The following is a 22,062-nucleotide window of genomic DNA, read 5'->3' as shown; positions in this document are numbered from 1 at the left end:
AGCGTAACAGGCAGTCTGAGCCACTCTCTACTACCAGAAAAGGATTTAAATTGTAACCTGTTCTTACCAAAGAACTAAGGAAAAAATGAGGACAGAGTCAGAACCAGAGTTTCAAAATATTCTCATCTGTTAAATTAAGAGTGTCTCCCATAGAAAAGCAGTGGAGGCCCCACAGGGCAAGTACAAAACAGAATTAAAACTCCCAAGGGTCTCGTCTTTACAAAAGAAAAGGCAGGAGGCAGCCCCTGGACAGCTGGTCATGCTGGCCGCTCCGGTTGGACCACGTTGCATAATCCTCAGTCGCATCATCACAACGTCTCTGAGCGTTTTGATGGGGGGAGAAGGGGCAGTGTAGTGTGTATGGGAGGCGAGACCCGGAGGGCTCTCTTTGCCCCCTTACCCCCTTTTTATATCCCAGAGGAAAGTAGAGGGAAGCTGGCTACACCTTGAAATGAGGCTATGTGTTTCAAACCTGGGGACAGGGGTAAAAGGGGATCTGTGCTTTGAGCAACCTGAGCCAGAGGCAGAGGGGTGTTGTAGGGGTGAGGGGAGGATGCATGACGCTTATTGCTTTGTACCTTTCACTGGGAAGGAGGGCAGCAGCCAACAGAAGCTCACAGGTTTGTAAACTGAGCCTGCTGGCTTCAAGAAGGGAGGCAATGAAGTCGAATTAAATATAAAAGAGTCATTTGTGCAAAAATAACTTAAACAAATAAAAGACCTGGGGAAGGGGGTGTTCCCCTTAGCCTGGTGGGGAGAGGGCCATATACCACCCCCCCCAGGCCTTTTCAGTGACATGGCTTTGGGGGGGAGGGGGTGAGCTTCCCTACCCCCTGCAATGGCTCAGGATGGGATTGTGGGAGAAGGGGTTGCATTTGTGCTCCGAGTGGGGAGTAGTGCCCCCACCCACTGTCCACAGGTGCAGGTGGCTGGCAGGGGCTCCCAAGGCTCAGCACTCAGCTCTCCCCAATCAGGGTCAGATCCAGCTCCAGGTATGGCTGCTATGGGGCCAGTTTCCTCCTCTTGTTTTTGGCAGGACGGCCAGGGCGGGCCCGGGGAGGCAGAGGGACAGCCGCCTATACAGGAGGGGAAGTTGAAAGAAGTGATCAAACAGCTAGGCATCAAGAAGTCCTTTATTTTCTCCCCTATCCCTCTAACCTTCTTCTCCTCCTGCCTCATCCCTTTTATACACTGCTACCCACCACGGTCACCCACATGGTGATGCACACTTACTCGGGTTGTGGGGCTAGGGTCCAAGGTAACGTCCTGGCGGGAGCTGTTGCTGTTCCGAGTAGGGCTGCAACAAGGGCACAGATAATCAGGAACACCTTTCTGAGCATCAGGTGAATTTCAGAGTTGGACTGGGAAACTTTCTCCATTTGGATAGTAAAGGCATAATATCCTGATTCACACTCAAGTTAGTATCTGCCTTTTTGAAAGCCAGGTCACTCTTTAGATATTTCTATAAATGCAACAAGAAGTAGAGAAAGGCCAGGATTGTGGTAGGCCCAATACTCACTTGTATTTTCTCCTCCGGCCACGACGAGACTTTCTGACTACCCCTGGGGGCACCTGAAAAAAGATGGACTCTGTGTGTAGGAAAAGGCACCCTGGCCTCAGCCTTTCCTTAGAGCCCTTGTGCCTGGAAGTCCATCACTCTGCACTCACCTTAAGGTCCTCAGAATGGGGCCCAGGAGGGGATGGATCCTTGGGCTCAGCACCCCCTTCAGCCAGCTCCCCATTATGCTGCCAGTGGTGGGTCCTTCTTGGGGACCGTTCCATTTGTCCATTGAAGCCACCACGTGCCCCCCACTTGAGGGCCAGTCGGCCAGGCTCCCGCCGGCTGCCAGGCTTTCGGCCCCGGCCTGGCCTGGCCTCACCGTTAATGCCCCTAAGTCCGCCTCCTCCCCTCCGGCCCCGCTTCCCTGACCCCCTCCCAGTGAGCAGCTCAGGGACTGGGGGGTCGGGAGAACCGTGGGGTGGGGCTAAGGCACTGAGGGGAGGCCGGGCAGGCTCCGGTTCAAGGGCTGAGGTGGGGCTCTCAGGGGGCAGACAGGGGGCTTCTGGCTGCTCTGGAGGGATCTGCAGGCAAAAAGGAAAATGTTAGTCAGTCTCAAACATGAGCCCTTTGCTACTATAACTCAAAATGTCTACATTTCCAGTTTGGGAAAAAATTTTCTTCCTAACAAACAAACACCCACCCACACGCTCACCTGGAGACTCTGTAGCAGGCAGGCTAGGGGACTAGAAGCCTCTGAGAGGGGTGGAGGAGCTGCCCCCCCAGGGAGGAGCTGCAGCCCCAACTGGCCAGAGAGAAGAGGACCAGGAGGCTGCAACAGACTGGGGAGGGTTCCAGGGCTGCTGGTCAGCGAAGACAAGTCACCTGTTGGGGAATTACAAAGTCAGGGGTCTCCCTAGGCACACCAAGTAGGCTCTACCCAGTGGTCAAAAGGCTTTCTTCCCCAATTTCTACTCCCAACTTTGCCTGCTTCCTTTCTTCTTTGCCATACCAAAGTCTTCCCTCAGACTCACCCAGCAGGCTGGCACTCAGCAGAGGGCTAAGGAGTTGGGGAGGTCTCCCTGAGTTGGAGGGGGCCTTGCCCAGAGAGGAGGCCCCCGGGTCAGTAGTTGCCGTGGTGACACTGGAGGTAGGTGGTCCAGGTTGGGGGGCACTCAGGACACAGGGCTAAGGAAGAAGAATGGTTATAACACTTACATGTGTAAAGCAGTTAGTAAATTTATTGAACTTACACACAGTCTCACTGAAGCCTCACGTGAAGTAGACCAGGTTTATTAAATACAGACCCACTTCTTGCAGCCATCCTGCCCCCAGCCAAGAACTAAGCCCTCCCCAAAGGCCCTAAGGAAGAGCTCAGACGTGAAACAAAGCCTTTGATTCCCAGCTCCCATTTCTGATCCTACCTCTTGTTCTAACCCACCCACTCATCCACTATCCTCACCTGGGGGGGTGTCCCCGAGGGGGGATCCAGGCTGGCAGCCAGCAGCGCAGAATTTAAAGCTATGAGGGTGGGGGGGGCTGAAAGTGGGGGGAACAGTAGAGGGGGCAGGTCTCCCAAACCTGAAAATGTGTCCCCACTTGGACCCCCGGCTCCCTCTGCAGATCCCTCCCCATCCCCAGCTGTGGGGCCCAGGGCCAACAGGGGTAGGAAAGAGGCAAGGAGGTTGCTAGGAGGTGCAGAAGGGGGTGGAAGAAGGTCTGAGGGGGCTGGTGGAAGCAGGGATGCCACCAAAAGCGAAGGCCCTTCGGGCTCGCCTGGGGCTAGGGGAGGGCCAGGTCCCCCTGGTGGGGGTAGCAGGGGCTCAGGGGGAGGTTGTCCCCCTCCCCCAGCCAGCACGCCAAATAAACTGTGGCTGAGCAAAGGAGAAGGTGGAGGTTGACCCAGACTCAGAGGGAGAGGCAAGGCCCCTAGCATCCCTGGGAAGCCGGCTCCACTCAGCGCCAGGCCCTGCTCAGGGCTGGGGAAAGGGAAAGCCTCCCCACCAGCCAGGGGAGGCAGAGGGCAGGCTGGGCCCGCCCCCATCCCGAGCCCTTCGGTTGGGCTTTGAAGCACAGGGCTGGGGACTAGGGGGGCTTTGGAGGCAGCTGGTGGGGCAGGGGCACCTGGAAAGGAAAAGAGAGGTTCAGCTCAAAGACGGCCCTTTCTCCCAGCATCCAAAGAATCCAACCTCCCTGCCCCCAACCCAGAAAACCACCATAGAGCTCTCTAAATTCTCCCCAGAAGTGCCCTGGCTGCCTCTTTCCAGCCAGCAGAGGAAGAGCTGTACCACACTCACATACCTGGCACACTGCTGAGGCTGCCACTGGTGGTCCCAGGCAGGGAGGGTGGGATGGGGTGCCTGGGCTGGGGTGGGCTCCCTGAGGAGAGGGTTGGGGGAGGAGGAAGGTGTGCATCTGACCCCAAAAGGTTAAAGCTTCCATCAGAGTGGGAAGGGCCAGGGGTGGGAAGTCCCAGCAGGGACAGCACAGAAGGGAGAATTGGTTGGGATGGCTCAGGGAGAGGAAAGGGTTGGGGGGCAGGGGCAGGGGCCCGAGGACGGCTCCGTCTAGGGGCTTGAGGGCCTCCCCCTTCTAGCAAACGCAATACAGTTGGGGGTCGGCGGGGACGACGCTGAGAGGGACGGGGTGATGAGGAGTGGGAAGCTGAGGGCGCCTGGGCACGGGGCCTTCGGCCCTGTAAAGTGCTGGGAGAGGGGAGCGGGGGGTGCTGTGCCTTGGCCGCTGCAGAGAGTAGGCTGCTAGCAAGGAAGGGGGGTGCCCCAGGCCCCTCCACCGTGGGGACCCCTCCCAGGGGCCCCAGGACCAGGGGCAGGTGCATAGTGGCTGAAGACACTGGTGGCTGAGTGGCAGGACCAGGGGGAGCTGGGGGACCAGGGAGATTATTGCTTGGGGGCAGGGGAGAGGGTGTTAAGGCATCACTACAGTGGAAGAGAGGAGGGTCAGAAGGTGGTGAGGAGGAGACATGGGGGGCTGGAGGAGAACTCAAGTCAGGGGGCACCAGGCTGGATCGGAGGGCAGCTCCCCAGCTGTATGAGGGGGCATTGAGGCTGATAGCAGGTGGAGGAGGTGGAGCTGGAGAGGGGGCATTGCCTCTTGGGAGGAAACAGGGGCTGCTGCTGCCTCCAGAGGGGACTGGGTCAGGAAGCCTTGGCTGTGGGAAGAGCCCCCCAGGGCCTGTTAGAGGGGAGGGGAAGGCCTGTGGAACTGAGGGTGGTTCTGGGAGAAGGGAGCCAGGACCCCCATTAAGTGGAGTTGTAGGAGGGACTCGACAGGGAGGGCGGACAGAGGGAGGCCCTGGGGACACAGTGTGGAACATTTGGGGGCTCGCTCCCTCTCCTGCAATAAATGAGAAATGAAGGATCAACCTGTGGCTCCCCTTCCAGGAACTTTCTTTTGTTTTCTCCATCCCTTCTCCCATGAATTCCCAGCCTCCCTGTGCCCGCCTCTCACCAAGCAGCTCCCCACTCCACCCTTCTCTTGCTCCCTCTCACAGAGCTCCTCCCACCATCCCTCTTTCAGGCCCTTAAGTTTTCCTCAGTCTTCCATAAAGTGGAGAAAACTCACCAGGAGAAGAGTGTGAGCAGGTGGTCTCCATGCTGCGGTATAGAGTTGCCATGGCAACGGCTTTCCGCCGGTGGTTGCACAGCTTGGTCATGTCCTCCTCTGATGTTGGCCCCACCCCAGCCCCACCCAGGGTCACCGGGGCCAAAGGGTCAAAGTTGAAAACCTGCAAGGTAGAAGGCATAGACAGGGACCCTGAGGAGGTGGAATCTGTGAGAAGGGCTGCTACAGTCAGTGATTTGCATTAAGTCTCTCAGCTTATCCCTGTACTCTGGCACTGCTCATCACTCTGACCTTGGGGACATTGAGTGGACACTCCAGACCGCACTTGCAGGTCCCATCGCTGAGGAGGTAGCTCCGGGTTTGCTCCAAGGAAGACAGCTCTGTGCCACTTGGGCTGGGAGAGGACAGGATCAGAGAGTATGGATCACTGAATTGGGAGACACTCTTAAAGGACAGTTCATTAGTCAAAGACCTTCCTAGGAAAGCAGAGAGTAGGGAAGAGACAAGGAGAACAGATTCAAAGAGCCTGAGATACAGAGAGCAAAAAGGCTGAGGGAGGAAAACAGACAGAAGAGAGGAATAGGGCACTAGAGATATGGCATTTGAGAGGACAGGTGGGAGAGAGAAAACTCAGGCAACTGAAGCGCCTGGGGATAGAAACTGGGGAACTCTGGGGAGCTGTACCTGATATAGAGCACAGCACCCTCTCGAACACAGCGCTGCCAGCCGATGGGGACAGATGTGGCCACAGGGCCCCCAGCTCTGTCTGCTCCACTGCTCTCATTGCCCCCATTCATTGTGTGTAATCAGCTCCCACGTGCCTGATAACACAGACATCCATGTGGGCATTAGGAGGATTAAACTGGGCTGGGTACCTGAGGGAATACTCCAGAAAGGCAAAGGTTGTGGGGAGACCCAAGAGAACTTGGGGGCAAGATGAAACCCTCAGCTGGGAGTGAGAATGAGGAGGAAACCCTCTGTCATCCCACCATGGCTACCTGAACATCTCTGCAAACATTGTGGGGTCCAGTCTAAGGCCGGGGCCGCCCGCTTAGCCCACACCTGCAACACAGAAGAGACAAGGGACCATAAGAAATCTGCCCAACCTAGGAGAGTACCACAGCCTAGGACACTCTCAAAGGAAAGATCCTTAATAATATGAGGTTACTACCCATTAAAGATCCCAGGAATCTGCCCGCTGAGTCCACAACCATCCTTTTCATGTCCAGCCCCTAGAGACCAGAAGGTCAAAGCCTCAACTCCCAGGGACCAAGGAATCACAGCCCAATCCCTAGACATAAAAGGGCAAGGCCCCTTTGTCCCATCGAGGACAGAAGCCTTCACCCAGGAGTGTGGGCTAATTCCCGTAACATCAGGCTACTGGGAAGTTTCCCAAAGTCTGACCCCGCTGTTCCCTTCCCCTCAGGAAGATCATATAAAAAGTACAGATTGCCCCACAGGTCACCAGACAATTGCCCAACTGCCCGCTGGGGTGGTACCAGCGTAACTCCCCCATGCCTGGCTCCATTAGACAATCACTGATCTAGTTCATTTGGGTCTTAAGGAAGGCTGGAATCACAGCTCTGTCTTCGCCCACGATTCTCAGAAGCTCCTGATTTTCCCCCTAGCCTAAGACAAGGGGATTCAGCACCTCCTGTCCACTGACTTCAAATTAGCTCCAAGAGAGATTCTCCTTTGATATATGGGGACGTCCCACAAACCTGCAAATATCCTCCCCAACCTTACCATCGCTACCACCCCACACCAGCGGCTTCTAAACTTTCCCTCTCATAACAAGGCGCCCTGTCACCCAGCCTGCTTCCCTCAGCTTGGGGAGGAGGGGAAGGCGCACGAAGTAGGAAGGAACTTGGGGAGAGGGCGGGCGGAGGGTGGGCGAAGCACTGAGGGGAGGGAGGTGAAGAAGGCAAAAGTCAAGCAGTGAGAGAGAGAAAACGGTGGGGGCAGGTGAGGGCGGGGGAGTGGGGATGGGGCCAGGGAAAGGGGCCGAGAGGACGCGGCGGGGGCAGAGGGTAGGGACAGGAGGGGAGGGGAGGGGGAGGGGGAGGGGCAGGGTGGGGGGGCCGGGCCCTGCACTCACCGCGGCCCATGGTTCGGCCGGCCCCGCCCTGCGCAGTCGCGGCCCAGAGGGTGAGTGGGAGGGAGTGGGAGGAGGGTCGGTGGAGCCCGAGCCTCCGGTACGGCCCTGGCCGGTCCTAGCAGGAAGCGCCGCCGCCGCCGCCGCGGATCACCGAGCGGCCTCCCGCGCATGCGCCATGGGGGCCAGGGGCAGCCCTGGGGATTCCGTTCCCAGAAGGCACCGCGCAGGCTGCTGCCGCCGCCGCCGTCGCTGCCGCCGCCACCGCCGCAGCCGCCGAGCGCCGCCGCCACTGCCCGGACGGGAGAGGGGCGGGGCCGGGCCCCCGCCCAGCGGACAACGACGAGCCAACAGGAGGGGCCGCAGTGCGCATGCGGGAGCGCGCCTACCCCTCCCCCACAACCCCCCATTAATCCCCAAGAGAACAAACACCCCACGCGGCCCCCCCACCCCCGCCTCCCGCGGAAGGATCCGAGCTTCTTCCCAGGCCACTGGTGGCCAATCCCAGCCCTCCCCGGGGAGGGGCCCCCTCTGAAACCACAATCTGCTGGGGGAGCCAGGAATGCCAGGTCCGGGAGGAGCCGGCCCCAAAAGATGAAAGTCGCGACTTGCCCTGCCCCGCCTCAAAGGCTTCCCGGGTAGTGTGCTGGGACTTGACCCGCCTCCCCAGGTCAGCATGTCACAACACGATCTCGGCCTGTCAAGTCACATGACCTCTGGCTGTCACTGACAACCTGGCCATGTCTTTGGGCCAGGCGAGACCATCTGGTCCGTCCAACCTACCCCACCCCCGTTTACAGAAGGAGAAATGGAGGTCTGGAGCAATGGTGCAGGCCTGGCTAAGGACCTGTCACCGTCACACCACCGCCTATACCTGCCATCTAGCCACAACCGGCCTCGTGACAGTTTCTACTTAGGACAAATTCTGGCTCCCCCATGAGGGTATGGCAGGATACCTAACAGGCCACCACATGTTTTCTACCTAATGGCACTAGAAAAATACTTTGCATTTTACATGGTGCTTTTCACTTTCGTTCAAGCTGTCTCCAAGTTCATAGTTCTCTCATTTTACCTCCACAACTCATTATCTCTCATTTACGAACAAGACCGGTGAGGCAGGGAGAGATTAGGTGCCTGGCCTAGGAGCCCTGAGTAAGTGAGGGACAGCTGAGTCTAGAATGTGGGCTCCTGACAACCGAGTCCAAAACAGTCGTGCGCTCAGGTGCACGCAGTGTTCCAGGCAACAAGGCTCTACTGTAGCCCAAGCACCTATAAGGCAGGCGGCCTGTGCTTGGCTCATCACAGCCGGCAGTCACAGGACTGGCTGATCTAGCAGTGAAAAGGGCGGGCCTGGTCTTCGGTGAAGGGCACGAAAGCACCACGGTGGGAAATGATAGGGAGAAATAGTGGGAATCGAGCCCACCCGGCAAAGAAGAGGAATTCTGGCATGCTGAAGGCTCATCAGAAACATTACAAAGATAAAAGTCTAAGGGTGCTCTTCAGAGAGGAGCTGAAAATGACTATCAAGGGGATTCAAGTTCTTCGGCCCTTTTAGGGGGAGTCCGGGGCTGAAAGAGAAGATCCCTTTTAGAAGACTCGAGAAGATGCAAACAATCCAGGTGGACGAATGCAAATTTTCAAAAGAAAGAGGTTTAAAAGACCTGTGTCCATTAGCTAGGAGCGAGGGGGCCAAAGAAAACGGGAGTTCCTTATGGAGGAAGTAAAACGCGGGCTAAGCCAGGTGGGCGGAACAAGAGCTCCTGAGGGAGACAAGCTACAGTAAGGCTTCACACCGCAGCCTAGGGGCAACCACAGTCGATAGCCGTTGGGGCTGTTGGGTGCCCGGAGCTGGCGCCCCGCCCTCTCTCCTCTCCCCCACCGCCCCCCCGCACCTCCCACCACCCTCGGTAGTCCCCTGCGCGTGCGCGTACAGACACCGGTTGCCAAACATTGCATCATCCCCGCCCCCCTTTCCTCCCCTCCCCCCTCCAGCTCTCCCCTCCGCGCGCGCGCATGACTCACTCACCTCCTCCGCGAAGCCTCGTGACCCAAAGCCACTTCCGGGTCCAACACCAAGTCGACCCCCAAGCGGGAGGGAGCGATGGGGGCGGTGCCACGGGGCTCCTGAGTGGCGGATGTAAGGAGTGAGGCGGGGCCAACGCCGGCGTGCCGCTTTCTGATTGGTAGGCTTCTGGATCCGCCCCCGAGAGGAGGACAAGGCCACGTTAAAAGATCTCTGCTCGGAGCTACGGAGGTCAGAGGCTTGAGTCTAAGGCATAGAGTATACCATGTTGAAGATGAGCGGGTGGCAGCGACAGAGCAAAAATCAGAGCCGGAACCTGAGGAGAGAGGCGAGTACTGATTCCCCCCTCTACCTTTTACTCTCCCATCCTCGCGACACCAGTTGTCCCCTCAAAGTTAGGGCATCCGCTCTTTAGGATGTGGCCCCACCTCCTCCACGATAAAGTTAAGTGACCGTCCGGGGGAGGGATGAGGAGAATCCTTTATTCTGAAGTGGTGCTCACAGACCCTTCTTCCTTCGCGCGACAGCATCACTCCATCCCTGCCCGAGTACAGGCCCTGCTCTGTGCTGTTCGGCTAAGGGGCCGCAGCCGCCCTTGGGAGGTTTATTCTCGCGTTGCTGACCCAAGGTCTCCTAGTTAGGCCGGTCCTGTGGGAGGCGGGGCAGCAGGACACACCCCCGCGCCCAGAACCCGTGGCTCAGGCCGCTGCCGCCGTTTTGCCAGCAGCGGCCCTACCCCTACCCCACCCCTAATCCTCTTTCCGCCGCGTCTCAGGGCCTGTATGGCCACGTCAGTAACTTGGGCTTCTGGATTCTCCGCAGGACATTCATTCTGCATCCTTGCAGAGAACAGAACCTTAAGGAGACTGACATAAGCTTTTGGGAAAAGGGTGTTGATGGACAGGTGATGATGGGTTTTCCTTTTCCCGCAGAGGCCCCTGGGCCTCCTGCACAAGAGAGCATCCTGGATCTTTTAAGTATGGGAAGCCATTTGGGGTCTCCCCAGTGGATTGTCCTTCCCCTGGGATCGGTCCCTGCCTCTTTCTCCTTGTCCTGTCTCCATCTAATCTCCGTGTAACCATTGCATCAGGCTAGCCCCCTGCTTGGCTCCGCAGCCCTCTGGCCCGGGGCTCCACTGCTGATGAAAGCTACGTCCCACACACTGGAAGGCAAGGAGGGTCCCCCAGGGAGGACAGGCCTGCAGAGAAACACTCAGGACGATATTGCATCTACAGTCTCCAGGGATAGGCAGCTGCCTCTCTGCCTCTGGGCTTCGTTCTTTCCCTCTGAGGGATTGGGGAGAATTTATCCATTCATTCCTAACAAATACTTAACTAGCACCTACTATGAGCCATTCAGTTTGGGGCCCAGGATACATCCATGAACAAGAGAGGAAAAAAAGCTCTGCTCTCACAGAGCTTACAGTGGGAAGAGGCATAGAGTAAGCAAATACTTAAGTGCCATGCAAAAAACTAAAGCACAGAAGGGTGGAGAATGCCGAGTGGAGGTTACAGTTTACATCGGGTGGTCAGGGATCCCCTCAGTGAGGTGACATTTAAATTGAAAGACCTAAAAAGAGGCAAGGCAGTAAGCCATGCAAAAAGATATGTGGAAGAGCTTTCCAGGAGAAGGAACAGCAAGAGCAGAGGTCCTAAGGTGGGAGCCTGCATAGTATCTAGGGAATTGGAGGCTGGTTGGCTGGAATAGAGTGAGCAAGGGGGAGAGTGGAGAGTGGCCAGTGAGAAAAGCAGGGCAAGGAAAGAACAGACTGTGTACAGCCTTCTAAGCCATTTTAAGGACTTTAGCCTTTAACAGGTGTGAAATTAGAAGGTTTTGAACAGAGGAGTGACACGACCTGACTTAAGTTTTAACAGGCTCACTTTGGCGGCTGTTGTGAATAGACTCTGGGAAGGGTGGCAGGAGCAGAAACTGGGAGACCTGCAGTCAAGGGACTTCTGCGTTGGTGAGAAGATTCTGGGGTTTTGAAGAATGAGTTTAGAAATTTTGCTGGCGATCTGGATTGGATTGTGGGGTGTCAGAGAGGAATTAAGGACGATACCAAGGTTTTTGGCTCAAGCAACTAAAGCTGCTGTATACTGAAATGGGAAAGACTTTGGAAGGGGAAGATTAGCAGGAGTTTGTCTTTGGGCATGTTAAGTGTAAGACGCCTATTCAATATCCAAAAGGAGAATGGCAAGTAAGCAGCTAAGAGTTGGGAGGTCCAGGCTGGAAATACACATTTGGAGGATGTCAGTGTGGGAATGGAATTAGGAAAAGGCCACTTGATTTGTTTCCTCCCCTGTAGTCCAGTCCTTAACCCTGGCAGGTTTTAACCCTGCCTTGAATTTACAGAAAGCTGAGTTGGCCACGATTTTGCTATTATGTAATCAGTACTACAAATGTCAGCAACTAAAAATAAAGGAAGTCAGGCTCTTCTCTGTCCTTGGAAATGGCTACAGGGACCAATAACTATCCATACTCTGTAGGACAGGATGTAAGAAGGACCAGTAGGAAGCGGAAGATAAAAGAACCTGCCCCTCCCTTCCAAAAATGGCTAACATTTGTCTTTGATCCCCACAGTGTTCCAGAAGGAAGTGTATCTTCATACATCATCACACCTGAAAGCAGGTAAACATAACCGGCCCTTTCCCAAAACCAACCCCTAAGAGATGCTGCTTAGGCTCTCTTCACTGGGACCCTAAGAAATTATGAAAACACCTAGAAGAAGGTGGAAGAGGAGGGTTGGAATCTGAGCAGACTTTTGTTGTCAGGCTACATCCAGCCTCCTGGCCTGCCCCCAACAAGGTGACCAAATCACTATTCTTAGAGCATGTCATAATTGAAAGGTGGCTCTGAGTGAGCGGTCAGGTGAGGTCTCACCACACCACACCTCAGTTCCCATCAAGGCTAGACTGACCCAAAGGACTGTCTGCCCAAACTCCCCATACAGGAGGAGAAAGGAGCACAGATGGTCTGGAGATGACCAATGGAGTTCCCCAGGGGGGCTGAGGACTTTTACCAGGAACTCGTAGGAATGTATCAAGTGCTGGGCAAAGCAAGGAGGGAATATCGTTGCCGATAAGAGGTTGGTAAATTTTAAAGAGCCAGTTAGCAAGTATTTTAGATGTTGAGGACCACTACTGGAGCATGAAAGCAGCCGTAAACAGCATGTAAATAAGTGGATGTGGCTGTGTTCCAGTAAAACTTTATCTGCCATAACACGGACAGGCAGCAGGCCAGTGTGCCAACCTGGAGCCTGACTGCTCTGTGGAGCGTCTTCCCCACCCACCACCATCCTGGGTATGTCCTTTTCCAGAGCCTGATCCAGCCACAGAGATGGCAGCTGAGTCACTGCCTTTCTCCTTCGGGACACTGTCCAGCTGGGAGTTGGAGGCCTGGTATGAGGACCTGCAGGAGGTGCTGTCCTCAGATGAAAATGGGGGTTCCTATGTCTCACCCCCTGGAAATGAGGAGGTGAGAATGCTAGGCCGAAAGCTACCGGGGTGGGGGTGGAACTGCCCCTCCCTTCTCAGCTAATAGCTACCCTGCTTTTCCTCATTCCCTTGAAGGAAGAATCAAAAACCTTCACCACTCTCGACCCCGCCTCTCTGGCTTGGCTGACTGAGGAGCCAGGAACAGCAGAGGTCACAAGCACCTCCCAGAGCCCCCGCTCTCCAGATTCTAGTCGGAGCTCTCTGGCTCAGGAGGAAGAAGAGGAAGACCAAAGAAGACCCAGGAAACGGAAACGGAGTGGCCAGTCCCCGGCCCGGACTGGAAAGCAACGCATGAAGGAGAAAGAACAAGAGAACGAAAGGAAAGTGACACAGCTCGCCCAAGAGAACGAACGGCTCAAGCAGGAAATCGAGCGCCTGTCCAGGGAAGTGGAGGCGACTCGCAGGGCTCTGATTGACCGGATGGTTAATCTGCACCGAGCGTGAACAATTGGGACCAGCACTTCCCCTCAGGCCACTTCTTACCTTTCCTAGAAGAGGCTATGGACCACCTGCTCACCAGTGCCGACTATGTACCCTCAACCCCGTCTGTTCAGTAGGGAGAAAGCTAAGGGTCGACAACAGGAAAGGGTCGCAGCATGTATATAGAATTGTATATTTATTGATTACTGCTCCTGTCCATTAAAGTGACTTTCTATGAGTCAAGTTCTCACTGTCACTTTTTCTTCTTGCCTTTAGGGGTTTCAAGGGGTTTCCCCTCAGCTAGAGCCAACTGTTTCTTCAGATCCAAGAGTTTAGCCACCTCCGCAGCAACCTGGTTCTTATCTGCCTTTTGTGCTTTCAATTCTCGGACAATGTTGCCCTAAGAGACGAGGGGGTGGGGGAAGAACAACAGTGAGACCAGAAAAGGACCTGTTTAGGATTCAGCTTTTCCAGTCCCCCATAGGGCTGAAGCTTCATACCTGCTTTGTCACTTCATCCATCAGCACTTGTATCTGCTCTGGTCCAGCTGTTGTCATAGTCCCTGCAGCTGCTGGCTTGGGGCCTGCTTTTGCCTGGAGAACAACAGAGTTAGTGACCGGCTACCATAAATATCCTCCGACCTCAAGTTTTGTAACATCTCAGGGGGAAGGTGATTACCTTTAATGCCAAGGACTCTTCTAGCTAAGACAGGAAAGAAAAACTGTAAGTGAGGAAGCAGCAGGGCCAAAAGATGGAAAGAGGGATGAATGAGGTCTACTGAGGGACACTAAGGACTGTCGCTGGGTGAGAGGCAGCCTTTAGCTTTCTCACCTGGCCCCCACTGAAGCGCTGCCGCAAACTTTCAATCTGGTCATTTTCCAGTTTTTGGAACAAGGGACTGACCTGTGAAAAAAGAATTCTAGAATCATTCACTGATTAGGTAGAAACTACCAGGCTACATAGAGGCCTCTCCAACCCCAACGTCTGACCTTTAAGAACTCTAAATGTTTTAGAAGCAACATGGAGTATAACATTGAGCAAATACCTGCTGATTTCAGTAAAGAATCCAAGTAGAGCATTTGCATTCACTAGGGTCAAAGATTACTTAAACTATTTAATGGTGCTAGGTTGATGCAAAAGCTCAGAGGTGTATACGTACTTTTATCATCTGTGTCAAAGAGAAATGGCCACCCTGTATTCTCCCTGCCCACTGGGTCCTGGCATGAAGAATGATGAGGCTATATGGGCTACAGATAAGGACTTCCTGTCAGAAACAAGCCTAAGTGCAGAGTGGAGACGAGTGGGGAAGGGGTTCAGAGAAAAGCTGTGAGAGTCTCACGTGCAAAGTAAGTTCTTCCCTGACCGCTCGGCAAAGGCTGCATGGCAGTAGTAGGTATTTTAAGAGAGGCTGGCTCTTCCAGCTCCCAGAGACTTACTGTGCCAATCTGGTGTCCTGCTGGTAAGATGCACAGGAAATTTGTGGGCAGGATACTGCAGGTTGGAGGAGGGAGCTGCAGCTGGGCCTGGATGGTGGTGCTAACTGTGGGCATGTAAGGCTGGAGCATGACAGACAGCAAGGCAGCTATATTCACTGCCAAGCCTGTCACTGTCCCTGCCCGCTGCCTGGGGAAGGAAAGATTTTAGTCAGGTCCTCCAGTAGGACACAGCCTACCAGCCACTTTATTCCTGTAACCAACCCTACACCTCCTTACCTACCTGTCAGCGTCGCTGCCTTTAATCCGCTTCCAGGGCTCATTCACCTGAATGTACTGGTTGCCATGGCGAGAGATGGTGAGGATGCTGCGCAAGGCATCCCGGATCCTGGGGTGGGAGGACGCAGGCCAAGGTGTAAAGCCCTGGAGGGACCAGTATGGGGCTCTCAACATGCCAGCAGATCAGAGATTAGACAGAAGTATAGACTACTTACCGAACCTTCTCCAGCAGCTGGTGATAGTGCTGGAGCTCCAGGGTGATGTGGGCCAGCAGGCGCCGATCATCAGAGGTAAGCACCATCTCAGGCACAAAGCCCCCAAAGAACTTAGACACAAACATCCCAGCTCTGGAAGGGAGTAGGGAAGGGAGAAGGGAGAGAAAAGAGTCTCCTTGTAGAAATTTGACCTGATTTTCTTAATTCCACATTTTCTCAGAACTGAAACCACCTGGCATCCTCAAGGTGGAAGGCAAAACTTAAATTAATTCCTTATTCTCTCTCTCCTAAGAATATAACCTTGCACATAATAGACAATCTACATAGAGAAACCCTTATGTCAAGAAACCTTTTAAAGTTAAGCAACTATTGGTTTTATTTTTAAGTCAATACTCAGAATGATCAAGTTGAAATATACGTTAATTGCTATCAGACAAACAAATAGTAGGGACTACCTTTAAACGTGGTTGATGACCAGACCTGAAGTATCCTCCATGGTGGGGAGCCATGGGGGCTATTTCTTTAGAGCACAGAATAGCTGAGGTAGGGACCCACAATGGCATGTGAGCCTAAAGCAACAAGACTCCAAAGACTACAGAGGCATCCTACCCCTATGGTCAAATAATGCCTTCCTTCAGCCAAACTTTTCAATGGTCTGCAAGTGAATTTTTTTTGCTAGGAGAGAACACATTTCCAATTCTATAAAGAACATTAATAAGAAAACAATGAGCAAAAATTCACTTTGTGACCAACTCTGCTAAATCCCATCTCTACAACTAACTTCTCCGAACATACATTGCCTCTTATGTTCCAGGAGCAGATCCCGATTGACAGAACCTCCTCTCCACACTGCCCTCCCCAGCCCTCCCAGCCTCCTCCCCCTCCCCCGCCCCTCCCACATTCCCATCCCAGAGTGGAGTTAGCCCCACCGGAGCTCATCTGCTGACTCTGACCCCTCACCGTGTCCCACCTGTTGATGAAATTGCCCAGGTTGTTAAGCAGCTCAGAATTATTCTTGAGCAACATGTCTGTCCAGGAGAAGGCACTGTCCTGGCCCTCAGGCCGAATGTACAGCAGGTAGAAGCGCCAGATGTCAGCAGGGATCCCTGTGTCCTGGGCCATGTCCCCAAACACTCCCACACCCCGGCTCTTAGAAAACTTCCCATCCTCGTAATTCAGGTATTCTGGACAGAGAAGAATGAGAACCATCCGTTCAAGTCATGTCCTTTCTCTCTGCCCCACAAATTCCCCTTTCCTCTCCCTCAACCCCAGCTATGGGTGTCCAGCAACACTTGAGTAGCTGGCCTGCACAGAACCTGGGAGATCCTTCCTCTCCATTTTGGCCTTCTTCCCTTTACTTCTACCATTACAAAACTTAGCTTTGAGTTTTTGCTCTCTTCAGGTTCTTTTTCCTTTTCTGGATTGCATTTTCATGTTCTACTCACTCCCAAAATATTTCATCTCAACTCCTAACTCAAGATCTAGCATCTCTCCAGGAACCTCCTCCAAGTCCTGCCTTGGCCCTAAGTCCCTAGAAACACTCCCAGCTCCAGTCCTCCAGGGTACCTGTAGCAATGAGGTTCTTGACCAAGGTGTAGTTGTCCTCAGCTCCTAGGACTGAACAAGGAAAGACTAAGCCGTGGAAGGGAACATTGTCTTTGGCCATGAACTGATATAGGTCCACCTATGGAATATAATTGGGAGACAGAGCTCCTAAGATCCTTTTCAAAGACCCAAGAAAGATCAGCTACCCAACCCTAACCATCCTCCCACAAACCCCCTCCCCATGGACAGGCTAACCAAGAACTGCTCACTTGCTCTGGGTTCTTCCACCATCTCTCCCACTGGTCTGTGTAGTTGGCTGTGATGGATACGTAGCCAATAGTGGCATCAAACCAGACATAGAATACCTGGAGAGTCAGAAAGAAGGAGACACGGTAGGATGCAGGAACACTGGGAAAACCCCACCAACCCAAAGTCTCAGACTGAAACAAGACACAATCACCATCTATTCTGCTAGCCCAGGGTCCAAACCCCACGGCTGAATAATATGAGATATGAATAAAGCACAGGGTTTTTACTTTGTCCTCAAAACCTTCCAAGGGTACAGGGGTTCCCCATTTGAGGTCTCGGGTTATGCAGCGTGGCTTGAGGCCATCCCGAAGCCAAGAACGAATGATGAACCGGGCATTGGGTGTCCAGTCACTGCCAGGTAATGTCTTCTCCAACCATTCCTCCAGCCGCTTTTCCAGCTGAGATGGCAGAGAAGCAGAGAGCGCTGATTTAGGACATTTGCACGTGTGGTCAGCATAAGGGAAAATGTGTACAACCTTTTCGGAGTAGTTTGGCAATATATAATTAGAATGACAGGATTCATGACTTTGACATAGCAATTCTACTTCTAGGAATTTTTTCAACAGAAATATTCACACAAGTGTGTACAGATGTATATAAAGAAACACACTGTTCATCACAGCAAAAATTAAAACTAATTCCCTTGGTTCAGTAATGTGTTAAGGGGGAGGGTACAGCTCAGTGGTAGAATTAATGCCTAGCATACACGAGGTCCTGGGTTCAATTCCCAGTACCTCAATCAATCAATCAACCAACCAACCAACCTAATTACGTGCCCCCCATTAAATAAACAAATAAATAAAGTAGTATAGTATATCAACACAATGAAATACTGGTAAGGTCATTAAAAAGAGTGAGGTAGACCTGTATGTACTGATATGCATATATCTCAGAAATATATTAAGTAGAGCGAACTGCAAAACAGTAATATATGGTATAATCCTATTATAAAAATAATTATACAGAGACTAATATAAGCCCAAAAAATTCGAGGAAAAATATATCAGTGCTTTATTCTCACATGAGATTAAGGGGAACATTCACTTTTATACCATAAATTTCTATCCGAAATGTTTTTTTAAAGCGTGTTACCACTTTTGCAAGCAGAAAAACAAAGAAAAATCTTCTTTAAGGGATGGTTCATGTGATTCATCCACATAAACACCACAGCATCCAAAGCCTGACAGTATACCCTACTGGTAAGGCTGTGGGGAAACAGGTGCACACACACGGCAGGGAGGGATGCAAAACAGAACACCACCTATTGAGGAAAATTTGGCAATAAACTACATATGCATTTATCCTGGACACAGCAAGTGACCCCCTTTAAGGAATTTATCCTCAAGATACACTTCCCACAATACAAAAATACATATACACAAAGTTATTCACTGCAACATTATTTGTAACTGCAAAATACTGGGAACTACCTAAATGGCAACCAAAGGAAATCAGTTAAATAAACTATAGTACCCACACAGAATTGCGTGCTATGCAGCTAGTTTAAAAAAAAAAGAAAAGAAAAGAAAAGAAACGAAACGAAACTGAGTAAGGATGATCTTTATGAACTGATACAGCGTAATCCTGATTTGGAGTGATTTCTACAAAATAGTTCTAGGTGAAAAAAACAAAATGCAAGTATATACAGTATGCTATATTTTGTACAAGATAAATAACATACACAGATATGTTTGTCTGCTTATCTTTATATATAAGCTTATCTTTATAAAAACAAACATACTGAGAATAAATCAGAAGACAAAGCGGACCACCTACAGGAGACAGGAGGGCCAGGTAGCATGGACAGGAAAGGGAATGAAGGAGTGACACTTTCCTGAGTATACCTGTTTGCATGGTTTTGATTTTTTAGAAGCATACTCATGTTCTACATATTCAAAAAATTAAGTTAAATTAACAAGTATGAGGTGAGAAAAAAAGAACTAAAAGCAAATGAACCAAATTTATTAGCTGATTTCAGTAACATAACCACACTAAAAGGGGACAAAACTAAGCTAAGACATTTTGAACACATTTAATTACATCCCCTCAGTTTGGGGGAAGGGGCAGGACTACCAACAAACCCTAAATGCTTCTTAGTAGTTTTTTTGGTAGTGGTGTTGGTGAAGCAATTCTGAAATTATTTTTAGGTATATTGTAGGATCAAGCAAATGAGTAAATAATGTTGGGAACCAGGGTACTTACTGTGTGGAAGATGGGAGATAAAATTATGAAATGAGGAAGACTGTGGAAGAACTGTGGAGAGGAACTGGAATTGCAGGTGTCAGTGTGACCCTAAAATAAAAGCCTAACTCTCTGCTGACAGGGCACAGAAGCAAGGAGACCCCAGTGGAAAAGAGCACACGTAAATCTTGGTCTCTAATACTGTTCCCTACTGAAAGCAACCAGGGTTCGGGGGAGAAATGGCTGAGCCCCAGGCTGGAACAAGATAAACGTGGAATATCTTGTTATGCCAGAAAAAAGGGAAGTGCTTAAAAAGTGGTGGGAGACCTCAGAAACACCCAGAGAAGCAATCTTGAAGAGGCTCCCACTGGTCAAATAAGGGACAATTAGAGCATGAAAATCATTTAGGACAGGAATGAATTATAAACCACTGGAAAAAATTCAAATCCATGAGTCCATACTGATAACAAATAGATAAGTAGATAAATGACTGAAGGAGTCAAGGTCAATGTGGAGGGAAAGGTAAAGTTGGAAAAGCTTAGTGAAAATTCATTCTTCAGGTAAGAATGATTGAATAAGTGGGAATCTTTCAATGAAGAACAAGGTATTTACATAGTCTTAAAGTGTATTGCCACAGACTGCTGACAAGTTGCAAGGGGGAAAATATTAAATATACAGTGGAGAAGCTGAGTAACACTTTTACTGAACAAAATTAACATCACCAATGAGGGGTAAATGGCCACCATGTGCCTCTGGAAAGAACACATCATCTATATAATATTCCAGCTAAAGATGCATAATCTGAATCTAATCATGAGGAAAACAGCCACTAAATCCAAAGTGAGGAATATTCTATTTTAAACGGGGGGGTGGGGGGGGCGGTCAGAGCTTATATTCTTAAAAATTGTTAATGTCATAAAAGATAAAGGCTTAGGAACTGTTTCAGATTAAAGGAAACTAAAGAGATAGAAAAACGAAGTGCAATATATGATCCTGAGCTAGATTCTGCACTACAGAAAAATTATGCTATAAAAGATACTACTGGGATAACGGACAAAACTGGAATACGGATGGTAGATCACACAACTGTATCAATGTTAAATTTCTTGAAGTTGTTTACTGTGGTTATGCAAGAATGTCTTTTTGCTTAGGAAACATACAATGAAGCATTTAAGAGGAAAGAGGCTACACAGACACATCCACATCCACGCATGAGAAGAGAGAATATGCTAAAGCAAATGGAGCAGAATCTTAACAACCAGTGAATCTGGGAAATGGGTACATAAGGTTCTTCTGGGTAAAAACCACAAGGTTCTTTGTTCTAGCAACTGCTTATTCTTGCAAGTCTTTTTGCAACCTTGACATTATTTCCAAACAAAAAGTTTAAAAAGTAAAAAAAGGAGGCAAATCCAAAGTAGAAAATTGTTTAAGATACACTGTGAAGTAAAAGAAAGTAGGCTGCAGAGAAGTATGAACGCATGACCTAATTTGTATTAAGGGGGAAAAAAGACATTTAAAAAAAAGACATAAAAATGCTTTCATAGGCATGCACTGCTTCTAAACAGACACAAAGGAGACTTAGCAGCAGCACACACCTCTGGCAGACGGGCCCGGGCCTTTCCCTTTGTGCCCTTTGACCTGTTGCATCTTTTTGCAGTAAGCGTGTATAATTTAAAAATGGAAATTAAAAGCATTTGAGAGGGATTTGGTATAGATTTGCCTCTGCCTGTGGCTGAAGCAGACGGGGCAGAAGACGTCGTGCAGACTGGCTTGAGGGAAGGGCCCACTCACCTTAGGCAGGTCCAGGAACAGGTGCCGAGAGGATTTCACCACAGGGCACGACCGGCAGATTTTACACTGAGGCTTCTGTGAAGGGAAGTTAAGAGAAGGGGTGACCCAAGGCGGGACAGCTGGGATCGGGACGGCAGGCCCAGGAGCTGTCCGGGCGAGGGGGGAGACACAGAGAGATGAGGTCCCCAGTGTGCCACCCAGCCTAGCCTCACACTCACACCCGGCCACCTCAGCAACTACTTACTTGAGCCTTCTCTGAACTTGGAGAATCAGGTCTGCATAGCACAACATTTGTTACCCAGAGTGTCACGTCCCCGTCTAGCACTCCAAAGAACAGGAAAAAGCATTCTCCGAGCACAGGCTCAGCACAGTGCCCTGCGCCTTTCACAGCTGGGCGGAGCAGAAGGAGTGACGAAAGAGAAGAACCCAGGGCTCCGCTCCTTGAGGAAGTTACAGTCAAGCAGGGACAGAGCGCTTGCCTGAGAGACAAGGGCAGGCCTTTACTCGGCAAAACATCAAGAAATACTTATTTTCATGGGACAACTTGACTGTACAAACATTGAGGGATGATGGCTAAAGGAGTAAACAGTTCGGTGGGGCCAATCAATGAAAGCTTCCAAGTGAGTTCTGATCTGGGCTTCTAAAGGTGAGAAAATTGACCTCTCAGGACCTCTCTCCTGAAATCCACATGCTGTATCAACTGCCTGACTAACACGCCTCCCTGGGTGTCTAACAGGCATCTCAAACTTAAACCCAAACAGCATTCCACCGGAATGCTCTTCATCCAATCCTGCCCATGGCTGTAGACAGTGCTACCGTCTACCCAAGCTGCTCAAGCCAAAAACGTACAAGCTGCTGTCTTCTTGACTTCCTTGCCACCCCGAATTCCAGTCTATCCGTTCTACAGAGTCTGCTGCCAAACGTATCTCAAATCCTTTTCTTTTTTCCATTTCTACTGCTATTAACCTAGTCTAAGCTGCCATCATCCCATTTCTGAGCAACCACTCTGGCCTCCAAATTGGTTCCCCCACTTTCTCTCTTGCTTCCCTCCTACCCACTATCCAGAGAAGCCTGCCTTCCAACTCTGCGGTGGCTGACCAGGCCCTGGAAATCTCGTCACTGCCTGACCTCGTCTCACTCCACACCCCTACCCACCGCCTCCCCACTCACTGTGAGCCACGCTGGCCTTTTCAA

The 22,062-nt window shown here is 51.4% G+C and overlaps 4 protein-coding genes across 6 annotated transcripts in view; 2 read left to right on the top strand and 2 right to left on the bottom strand.

Moving 5' to 3' along the window:
• Window positions 1–104: 104 nt before the first annotated feature.
• Window positions 105–9,472, bottom strand: MBD6 (methyl-CpG binding domain protein 6). Of its 2 annotated transcripts, none has more exons than XM_010946308.3 (13): window positions 9,205–9,472; window positions 6,082–6,145; window positions 5,768–5,904; window positions 5,375–5,477; window positions 5,084–5,246; window positions 3,800–4,855; window positions 2,961–3,622; window positions 2,533–2,686; window positions 2,214–2,383; window positions 1,669–2,082; window positions 1,520–1,572; window positions 1,234–1,297; window positions 105–1,076 (listed from the first exon to the last, which is right to left on the bottom strand). In XM_010946308.3, the coding sequence occupies exons 3-13, from the start codon at window positions 5,878–5,880 to the stop codon at window positions 1,002–1,004; spliced, it is 3,027 nt and encodes a 1,008-aa protein (XP_010944610.2). In that variant the 5' UTR covers window positions 5,881–5,904; window positions 6,082–6,145; window positions 9,205–9,472; the 3' UTR covers window positions 105–1,001. The 2 variants fall into 2 exon arrangements, with proteins under 2 accessions (XP_010944610.2, XP_074230689.1); XM_074374588.1 differs by lacking the exon at window positions 9,205–9,472 and adding an exon at window positions 7,182–7,559.
• On the top strand, window positions 9,467–11,823 carry LOC141579346 (DDIT3 upstream open reading frame protein). Its single transcript, XM_074374594.1, has 2 exons — window positions 9,467–9,529; window positions 11,782–11,823. The coding sequence occupies exons 1-2, from the start codon at window positions 9,467–9,469 to the stop codon at window positions 11,821–11,823; spliced, it is 105 nt and encodes a 34-aa protein (XP_074230695.1).
• Window positions 11,824–12,537: 714 nt separating this feature from the next.
• On the top strand, window positions 12,538–13,353 carry DDIT3 (DNA damage inducible transcript 3). The gene is made up of 2 exons (XM_010946299.3): window positions 12,538–12,675; window positions 12,771–13,353. Exons 1-2 carry the CDS (start codon window positions 12,538–12,540, stop codon window positions 13,137–13,139), a joined length of 507 nt encoding a protein of 168 aa, XP_010944601.1. The 3' UTR covers window positions 13,140–13,353.
• Window positions 13,295–22,062, bottom strand: part of MARS1 (methionyl-tRNA synthetase 1) — a 16,814-nt gene continuing 8,046 nt past the window's right edge. Inside the window, exons 11-22 of one of the 2 annotated variants that reach the window (XM_045510133.2) lie at window positions 20,869–20,943; window positions 17,124–17,294; window positions 16,857–16,952; window positions 16,609–16,726; window positions 16,013–16,226; window positions 15,043–15,174; window positions 14,832–14,936; window positions 14,552–14,738; window positions 13,947–14,018; window positions 13,794–13,817; window positions 13,616–13,708; window positions 13,295–13,515 (exon numbers count right to left, since the gene is read on the bottom strand). In XM_045510133.2, the coding sequence (XP_045366089.2) occupies window positions 13,369–13,515; window positions 13,616–13,708; window positions 13,794–13,817; window positions 13,947–14,018; window positions 14,552–14,738; window positions 14,832–14,936; window positions 15,043–15,174; window positions 16,013–16,226; window positions 16,609–16,726; window positions 16,857–16,952; window positions 17,124–17,294; window positions 20,869–20,943 (1,434 nt within the window). In that variant the 3' untranslated portion in view covers window positions 13,295–13,368. The remainder of the gene's footprint in view (window positions 13,516–13,615; window positions 13,709–13,793; window positions 13,818–13,946; window positions 14,019–14,551; window positions 14,739–14,831; window positions 14,937–15,042; window positions 15,175–16,012; window positions 16,227–16,608; window positions 16,727–16,856; window positions 16,953–17,123; window positions 17,295–20,868; window positions 20,944–22,062) is intronic. The other variant, XM_010946301.3, reaches the window with a different exon arrangement.

This window comes from Camelus bactrianus, chromosome 12 (genome assembly GCF_048773025.1).
Source record: "Camelus bactrianus isolate YW-2024 breed Bactrian camel chromosome 12, ASM4877302v1, whole genome shotgun sequence".
In the NCBI taxonomy this organism is placed as follows: Eukaryota; Metazoa; Chordata; class Mammalia; order Artiodactyla; family Camelidae; genus Camelus; species Camelus bactrianus.
The sequence above is the reverse complement of the archived record's forward strand: the minus strand, read 5'-3'. Positions and strand labels throughout refer to the sequence as shown.